Here is an 8,881-nt window from a genome sequence, read left to right on the forward strand (position 1 = left end):
TGTTGTATTATAAACAGACGAATAAATGTGACATGTTTTTTAACTGTTACGATCTATGACTGTACATTTTCGGACCTAAATTGTCTATGATCACGATAAGTGATTTCATGTGAGACTGAGAGCACTCAGAGAAGGTTCAACAAAAAGCTACTTGTGGTTCGAAATAACCTCTCTGTGGCAGTAAAAGCTAGTCCAGGTCCGTAATCCAACAATCTTTCTCATATGACCAGGAACTAATAGAATTACAGACTTTGACGTTTCCATGACAATACACCGTAGTTTGCAGTTGGCGTTAAACTTGGTTTTCAAAAATGTTCATATGACTTAATTTTGAGAGAGAGAGAGACTTTCTAAAATACGATAAAGAAATCTAGTGAATAACTTGGGCTATCTTGTTTTTGTATGTGGGAGGAGCACGTGGTTAAACGGTCACCCACACCTGTCCACTGGGCACGTAACACTGGCAGAGATGCCAGATGTTGGTTAATGTTTTGACGGCAGGAACGGAGTGATCAAGAGGGACTATTTGAAGGCGAGGTAGGATTAAACGAATAAGCCGAGTGAATCTGAACGGCTCAAAAACCAAAGACGAAGAAATAACTTGCAAGAGGACTCCAGTATCCTGCAACCTGTGCCTATTGGGTTGTTGCAACATTCATCGGTTGCGAGCGGACCACTTCTTAACGGTGAAATGTCTTCTCCGGGTGCCACAACGAGCCCCTTGAGCATCCTGGCACCTAAAACGAAGACAAAGAAGAAACATTTTGTACAGCAGAAAGTGGAAGTGTTCCGAGCCAGTGATCCAGTTTTAGGCGTCCTTATGTGGGGAGTCAATCATTCGGTATACGTCCAGAAGGGGGTTAGTTCTGGCTCAAGTCCAGTTTGTGTGTATGTGATGATTCTTACATGTATCTAATGCCTGCAGATTAATGATCTCAGCCAGGTACCTGTCCCTGTCATGCTGCTCCCAGATGACTTCAAAGCCAACACCAAGATCAAAGTCAACAACCACCTCTTCAACAAGTAGGCCTGCTTTACTGCAATACAAGTTTATTATGGAGACTGTAAATTAATAGACAGACTACTGATTGAACTTACACATTGGAGGCATACTTGAAAGTAGCAGATGTTTTCCTCCTCTGCAACAGGCATTGTACAGTATTTGCAAACAAAACAATACGTTTATGTATATCAAAATTTTGAAGAAGCTTTGTCACTTCTTCAGTGTCGTGTTTTTATGTCGATGTTGGAGGGATTGTTGAATATTTTTTACATACAGATTTACCATACAGATCAAGGCAAGCAACAAGGTTAAGATATCTTAATTATAAATAATTAAATGTTCTTCTCAAAGCAGTAAGGAGATTTTAACAGCAAGATGAGACAGTTAAACTTCTGGGTACAGCGCAACACTGTGACGTGCAGTAGTTAAGTCGCCAGGGCAATTAGACTCACGATGACATGTCCACTGAAGGAATGTGAAACACGATGTGTATGTGTGTCTGTATGTGTGTATGTGGGTTAGACAGAGAGAGAGAGAATTTGATCACACTTTTTAGAGCTTGCCCCCTCCCTAAATGATAGGTAACCACCAGGGCATAATGTATTATTGGTTGTTTTTCTTGATATTTGTCTTTGTTTTGCTGTAGTCCAGCATTCATAGTTGGAGACAGAGGGTAAAGTACAACTTCTGTGAGATTTTGTGGATTTTTCAAATCCTTTAATCTGGTTTGGAATTCTAAAACCTAGTTGAAAACTGCTCCCTCATTGTTAGGTCTCTAGTTTCTCTGCATAGCAGAGATTTAATTTAATTTAGGAATACATTGTTCATGGTAGTCCATGACAGTGTTGTTATATATTAGGTTTGGCTTGATAATATAAAACTATAATGTAGGCCTAATAGTGTGCATTCACAATATTTGACGACCACTCAACTTTGTGCAAAACTATTCATGATATGAGCATGTCTTTGTGACAACTTCTTTTCCACCATATCAATTGGTTATTCAGTTTAGCTGTCAACAAACATGACGTTCAGTTATGTCAGCCTTTGTCTCTTCTCAGCTGCCATGTTCATGTAGATGTACTGTATACTGCGAGTGATTGGGAGCGTGGTGTTCCATTTGAACAAGGAAGTGTGAAATTCCTGCCTAAAATATGGAGAGGAGACAAACAGCAAGACAAGGAGGGACAAACATCCATGTCCACAGTATTTACCTAATTTTTTATAGAATCATGCCATATATTTAGTTGATAATAGAAAATGGTGTTGATATTTACTTTGTAAATACAATTGTAAAACCACTTTTATTCCCCCCCCCCCCACAGAGAGAATCTTCCAGGACATTTCAAGTTTAAAGAGTACTGTCCACAGGTGTTTAGAAACCTAAGAGAGAGGTTTGGAATAGAGGATCAGGATTATCAGGTAGGCTACATTAGGAAATACTGCAGTACTTAATAACACCAATATGTCTAGATACTTCTGGGTGCATAGTAATTTACTTTCTCTGGAAGTACAGCACATTTCTGGAAAGGTTGTCTGTGGGGATGTGGGCCGTTTAAAATTTACATGGACTTTGCATAACATTTGCATTAACTGCAGATTTGTCAGACATGGTGTTTGTACTATATAAATAAACGTAATATGTATATAAACTGTATATACACACACACATATCGTATTATATTTTTTTATTGTGTACGCCATATCCTTCTTTATCCACAGGTGTCTCTAGCTCGCTGTCCTCCAGTCAAGGATGGGGAGGGGCAGGGGATGGGTCTGATGCTGACTTCATATGACAGAACCCTGATAGTGAAGCAGATCTCGAGTGAGGAGGTAGAAGACATACACAACATCCTGTCTGAATATCACCAGGTAAAGGCCTGTTCATTATTAGCACTTCAACAACACCCTACCATGTGATAAAGTTTTTTTTTATTGCAGTTTTCAATGTGTGCATATTTATCACCCCCCCCCCCCCCCATAATAAAAAAAATAATAGTTTTCCTTACGTCTGTTTGTTAGTATATAGTGACATGCCATGGCAGCACTCTGCTGCCTCAGTTCCTGGGCATGTACCGGGTCACCGTGGAGAGTGAGGACACATACCTCATTGTCATGAGGAACGTCTTCAGCCACAGGCTACATGTACACAGAAAATATGACCTCAAGGTTGGGAAGAACTGCATTATCTATCTGATGTATAGGACTGTTTTTGTTTTGTGCAACATCTGAATTACTGTAAAACCATGGCCAATATGATTTAAGTAGACGTTTATGTCATTATGATTTATGGCAGTTCAGATTGTTGTCATTTTTATTTTGCTTGATAGTAATTGTATTCAGGGGAGTAGTACCAGTGTGCTCACAGTGCCGCCAGACATGACCACTAGGGGGAGTCAAAGTCACAATGTTCTGTTGGCTAAAAGAAACAACTTGGATGGATTGAGTTGCTTATACAGCTATCTATTCTCTTATCAGGGGTGCTTGGTGTCCCGTGCAGCTAGTTTTAAAGAAAAGGTAAGATTATCAGCCAATAACTTTAAACCACAGACTCTAAAACCATTGCCACATATTGCACCCTGGCCATTTTTGCACCCATATCATATTTGCACTAAGCACCCTATTTGTATTTTGATATTGTACATTATAGATATTTTATACTTTATATTTATTTTATTTTACATACCTGTCCCCTTAGTATTAGTTAGTATTAGTTAATTAGACTTTGCACGTTTTGTATAATATAGTTAGACTTGTTTTAAACTTACACCACTTATTTAAGATTTACTCCTATATGTTGAATGTATGCACCTTCCTGCCAAAGTAAATTCCTTGTCTGTGCAAACTTTCATGGCGAATTAAAACCCCTTTCTGATTCTGATTCAATAGTGAGTTTTGCTGAACCATGGTTTATTCAGTAATATATTTCAGTTCAGTCTACTCTTTCCTGTCCTGGTCATCCCCTTAGGTGAAAGAGTTGCCCACTTACAAAGATGTAGACTTCAGGAATAATATGCAGAAAGTATATGTGACTGAGGCTGCAAAGGAGAAGATTATGGACAAGCTGAACAGAGACATAGAGGTAAAGTCCCAGTCAGCTGCTGTGTCTGTGAGTGTTCGTGTGTATTTGTGTATTTTCAGTGTGTGTATGCATTCTTAGTTCCTGGTGCATCTGAGGATTATGGACTACAGCCTGCTGCTGGGCATCCATGATGTAGAGAGGGCAGAGAGGGAGGAAGATGAAGAGGAAGAGATGGAGGAGTCCTCATATGAAGAGGAAGAAGAGGAGGAGAATGGCCTGGCCCCGGCTGCTGCTGTCGGCTCCTATGGGGCCTCCCCTGAGGGCATCGCAGGGTACATGAACTCCTTCAAGCCACTGGGCCCCGGGGAGTTTGACCCTTATGTGGATGTATATGCCATTCAGAGTGCAGAAGGTGAGATCAGATTAGAAAACAACATGTTTCTTAACATGATATTTAGCAATATAGTATTTGGCAAATCATGTATCAGTAGATTGTGAATTTTAGATAAAGTCAGAGAGTTATGATACTGTACCTCTATCATGGATGAGATTAATATCATCCCATATCTTCTCAAATACTGCTCCTGTGACTGCTGTGCTGTAGGTTCTCCCCAGAGGGAGGTGTACTTCATGGGCCTGATCAACGTGCTGACCCATTACGACACCAAGAAGAAAGCTGCTCATGCCGCCAAGACTGTAAAACATGGGGTGAGTAACACACACACACAATGCACAAAAAATACTGTCCAAAATATGCAAAGTTTCTGGTTCATCAATTTACCTGCAGTGTGATGTCTCCACCAGGCTGGAGCCGAAATCTCAACTGTTCACCCTGAGCAGTATGCCAAACGATTCCGTGAGTTCATCGCCAAGATCTTTGCTTAGTGTTTAAAGCACAGCCACTGCTACCACACCTCACTATAAATAAGCTAGTCAATTTGCAGTAGCATTCCCTTTTAAACTTTTGATTTAATATTTAATCTCAGCAATTCAGATGTTTTTGTTTCAGACATTTAGATTGTATAAATTATTCAAACTATACATTATTTGTTCTTCGATGACCGTAATATATTCACTAATTGTTTTTAAATTACTAAAGAGCTTTTTGTTAGATTAATTACATTGATTGGACTGTTTGACTGTTGGGACTGGTTAAAGAAATCATAAGAATATCCCGAGGTGCTCACAGTGGTCTTTATCTGTGGAATGTTGGAAACCTGGTCTGTACTAATAACTAATTCTGATACGAGATGAATGTCAGTCTGACTGCAGATAATTTACTGGCGTTTTAAACAAGATGTACCAGAACAGTAGGACTGAGATGATGACCATTGTGGCATTGAATCAGATTGGACAAGTATTTTATAAACACAAATGATTCATTCAGTGTCAAAATTATGTTCTCATCATTGACTTCTGCCTATGTTTTAGTCTGATTTAATTAAATGTTTAATTTATGTATGAGTTGATATTTGACAGTTTACTACAACATAGTGTTCTAGAAAACATTCCAACAAATATGGTCTCAAATTGATGAGCAACAGAAGTATTTTCCAGAATTGTATCCAATATTAAATATTTATTTTAAAAAAGAAAGTAGAAACAGACATTTCATGTTGCTTTAAGCCTGTGCTATTTGCAGTACTAGAAAAATGCTATGAATGTCAAACTGCAGAAATGTTTCCACTCTAACCTGGAAAACAACATGTTCTGACATGGGAATGTACTCAAAATGCAGCAGTTCTGTGATATGGTGCAGTAGTCTGGCTTGTGTACATGGACCATGTCTAGGAAACTCTTTTGTTGGTTACTTGTCTGTTCTTGGTGAATCTACATGGCCTCAATTCTGTGTGTTGTGTATGTACATCTAGTGTGGGTGTGTATATTTGTGCAAACTGTGACATGGCCCTCAAGATTTCAGTGTGAATACCTCAGGGCTGCTTCTAGGAGTGTAACATGCCTATAATGATAGCCATGGGTTAGAAGTTCAATTTTGTCCTTGTCTTGTCTCTGCACCAATCATAAATCTGCTGACACATGTTCCTGTTCTTCTAGGGAAGATAAACAGAATAGGTTAGCATTTCAACAATGGGTACTGCTGAGTGGACACAGTTGTACGAGTGGGTTGGAGAAGGTAAAGGGCTATTTCTAAAGAAGAGTTTGAAACAAATCCAAACAAAATATTATTGTAGTTTGGGTGACCTCCAGATAAAAGTGTGAATGCTGTTTGATCAGCGCTCCCACAAATGCTCTTAACAGAACAACACATTATATGTGACAGGCAGTCTTAAAGGCTACAGTGGTAAAATATAATTTTAGAGAGTATGAGGATATTTTAGATGTATCTTTATATATTTATATATTTTTTGTATTATTCTTCCATTGTGACTAGTTTTTCTCATCCCCCTTTCCTCTTGCCCCACTCCTCCCGTAGAAAGGAAATCCTGTCCCCTCCTCCATCTGGGTTGTGCTGATTCAGTGTGTGTATATGTATGTTTGTGTGTAAATTCACAAATCGAAGTAGAGCAGAAAAAAACTCTTGCTCATTGGAAGCATATGCCCTTACACAGTTGATACATTTTTTGTCCCACTTTACTGATCTCGTCTTTTGTACAGCTTGCTGCTCCTCAAGGTAAGTTCTCACCTGCTTCCTCTCTCACCTTCTACACAGCTCAGGTAGACTTTCATTCTAACTGAGTGTATGGAAATAATGTTTGTGAAAAAACAGGTTTCTAATGGAGAGAATTAGAAACTAGAATAAGAATTAGAAACATAGGAGTCCATGTGTTTGAGTACAAGTTTATGTTACTGGAGTAAGGACACCAATTCAGAAGACCTCTAGGAATGTGATTAGTTGATTAACTGTCGGCTGTCTTAAAGCTTCATTTATTTTAAGACGGTTGTCAAACAATTAACTGCAACTGTGTTAATGTGTTTCCCGGAAGTCATGGATGACCACCACAACTTCTCCTATTATGACGATAATTACACGGACCTGTACTGGTTCCTCCATGACTGCCATGTGGAACTGGATTATGTCTCGCGGAGAATTGCTGTCTTCCTGCTCTATCTGGTATTTTTCATCCTGGGCCTGGTTTTGAACTGCATGGTGGTGTGGGTCAACTGGCGTCGGCGATACAGCAGCAACGGTGTGGTCTTTTGTGTGCTCAACATGGCCATCTCTGACCTGATGATGATGACAGTGGTGCCTTTCTTCATGCTTGGGGTATGTGGCGATTGCCATTGCAGTTTGGAGCTTGTTAACGTCACACAGTGTGTTTTATTTATTATTTCACTGAGTGGAGGTGTGATAATATTGTTCTTTGATTTCCTGTCTGGAAACAAGTCTATGTTTTATGTCCCTTAAGAAGTTACATGGAAATGTCAGTGTACTGTGTTCTTTGTCTTCCCTAAAGGCCGTTATGGATCATGTGTGGCTGTGGGGCAACTTCCTGTGCCAGTTCACCAACTTGGTCTTTGTGATAGCTTTCTACAGCAGCTCGCTCTTCCTGGCCTACATGACAGTAGAGCGCTACCTGGCTGTGGTTAAGACAGGGCCACGACCCTGGGGGCCCACAGAGAAGCGGAAGAGAGGCCTAATATGTTCAGCTCTGTGGATCCTGTCTTTTATCCTGGCTGTTATGGAAGGCTCCCATGTGCGGCTGCTGGAGTGGGATGAGCCCGGATGCTACTTCTACCCTGTACATAACTTTGTTGGTTGGTTCACTGCACTCACCTTCTCCTCTCTAATCCTCCAGTTCCTGGGCCCAGGGGCTGTCATTGTGACCTTTAACCTGCTGACCCTGCGAGTGGTACGTGGGTACCCTGAGGGACGGGACCATAGGCGGAGGGACCTCTGGTTGGTCCATGTCTACTCTCTGGTGTTTGTGATTTGCTGGCTGCCCTTTCACATAGACGTGATGCTCATGCTGCTTGACAGCCTGGAGCCACGTCTGCTGAGCTGCACAGAGGTGGAGCACATCCACTTTGCCTATGCTGTCGCCCAGTGCCTGTCACTCTTCCACTGCGTGGCCAATCCCATTCTCTACAACCTTCTCAGCAGGAAGTTTCGCAAGCAGTTGTTTGCTGCTGTGGCTCATCACCTGCAAAGACAAGCTATGCTGGAAGGAGGGGCTGAGAATCATGCAAAACATGTAGTGGGAGGGAGAAATGGGGAAAAACAGGGCACATGTTCGAATAAGAAAGAACAAGAGATTAGTGATAACAACACTAGTCAATCAGATGTGTAGATTTTCAAACAGTAAGAGAACTATATTTTAGGAGGAAATAATTCACCCAATTCAAGTCTTGTAATGTCGTTTTGTGAGATGTTATTCCTCCCCAAAGAATGTGCATAATGGTATATCCACTACACTTTTCTCCTGGTATGCACTTCCTGTTTTTTCCTGTAGCCAACATTAAAGTTGTGCAGTTCCAGGAAGGAAATATTTTTCATGTAGTGTCCTTAAAGTTACACATCCTAAAGTATAGCATGTGTATGTGTACTAAATAATCTATATATATATATATATAATACAAATTGTATTGTACAATTGGATAATGTTTTACTTATTGTGTTTATTAGAAATGTATTGATTGTGTTACTAAATGTTTTATAGCAAATTTACAATTTAGTTAAATAAAAATAAGTCTAGTTAATATCTCCTTGGTGAAATCTCTCTCCAATGAGCCACATGGAGGGCTCATGACAGCATGCGTTCATAATGTAAACCAGTAATAATTTATAGAACGCTGAACATACATTTCACAACATGTCTATGCTCTCAAGATAAATGTTTTGGAACTCTATGCTTTCTGATTTTGAAATTTAAATCTACACTCTTTATCTCTCACTT

The 8,881-nt window shown here is 40.0% G+C and overlaps 2 protein-coding genes across 3 annotated transcripts; both read left to right on the forward strand.

Moving 5' to 3' along the window:
• The first annotated feature begins 306 nt into the window (after positions 1 to 306).
• LOC134024481 (phosphatidylinositol 5-phosphate 4-kinase type-2 gamma-like) lies at positions 307 to 6,001 on the forward strand. Of its 2 annotated transcripts, none has more exons than XM_062466930.1 (10): positions 307 to 841; positions 926 to 1,023; positions 2,329 to 2,425; positions 2,726 to 2,875; positions 3,026 to 3,172; positions 3,482 to 3,520; positions 3,972 to 4,085; positions 4,164 to 4,437; positions 4,630 to 4,733; positions 4,813 to 6,001. In XM_062466930.1, exons 1-10 carry the CDS (start codon positions 692 to 694, stop codon positions 4,915 to 4,917), a joined length of 1,278 nt encoding a protein of 425 aa, XP_062322914.1. In that variant the 5' UTR covers positions 307 to 691; the 3' UTR covers positions 4,918 to 6,001. The 2 variants fall into 2 exon arrangements, with proteins under 2 accessions (XP_062322914.1, XP_062322922.1); XM_062466938.1 differs by having other exon boundaries at positions 309 to 841; positions 4,830 to 5,998.
• Positions 6,002 to 6,343: 342 nt separating this feature from the next.
• LOC134024495 (G-protein coupled receptor 182-like) lies at positions 6,344 to 8,881 on the forward strand. Its single transcript, XM_062466950.1, has 3 exons — positions 6,344 to 6,657; positions 6,971 to 7,251; positions 7,442 to 8,881. The coding sequence occupies exons 2-3, from the start codon at positions 6,973 to 6,975 to the stop codon at positions 8,273 to 8,275; spliced, it is 1,113 nt and encodes a 370-aa protein (XP_062322934.1). The 5' UTR covers positions 6,344 to 6,657; positions 6,971 to 6,972; the 3' UTR covers positions 8,276 to 8,881.

This window comes from Osmerus eperlanus, chromosome 1, assembly GCF_963692335.1.
Source record: "Osmerus eperlanus chromosome 1, fOsmEpe2.1, whole genome shotgun sequence".
Classification (NCBI taxonomy): domain Eukaryota; kingdom Metazoa; phylum Chordata; class Actinopteri; order Osmeriformes; family Osmeridae; genus Osmerus; species Osmerus eperlanus.

What these genes read in the sequence shown, in the direction of transcription:
- LOC134024481 (XM_062466930.1), top strand. Translation starts at nt 692, where the DNA reads ATGTCTTCTCCGGGTGCCACAACGAGCCCCTTGAGCATCCTGGCACCT. An exon ending in ACAGAAAATATGACCTCAAG is followed by an intron (nt 3,173 to 3,481) that starts GTTGGGAAGAAC and finishes TTCTCTTATCAG; the next exon opens with GGGTGCTTGGTGTCCCGTGC. An exon ending in TGCCATTCAGAGTGCAGAAG is followed by an intron (nt 4,438 to 4,629) that starts GTGAGATCAGAT and finishes GCTGTGCTGTAG; the next exon opens with GTTCTCCCCAGAGGGAGGTG.
- LOC134024495 (XM_062466950.1), top strand. Translation starts at nt 6,973, where the DNA reads ATGGATGACCACCACAACTTCTCCTATTATGACGATAATTACACGGAC. An exon ending in TGCCTTTCTTCATGCTTGGG is followed by an intron (nt 7,252 to 7,441) that starts GTATGTGGCGAT and finishes TCTTCCCTAAAG; the next exon opens with GCCGTTATGGATCATGTGTG.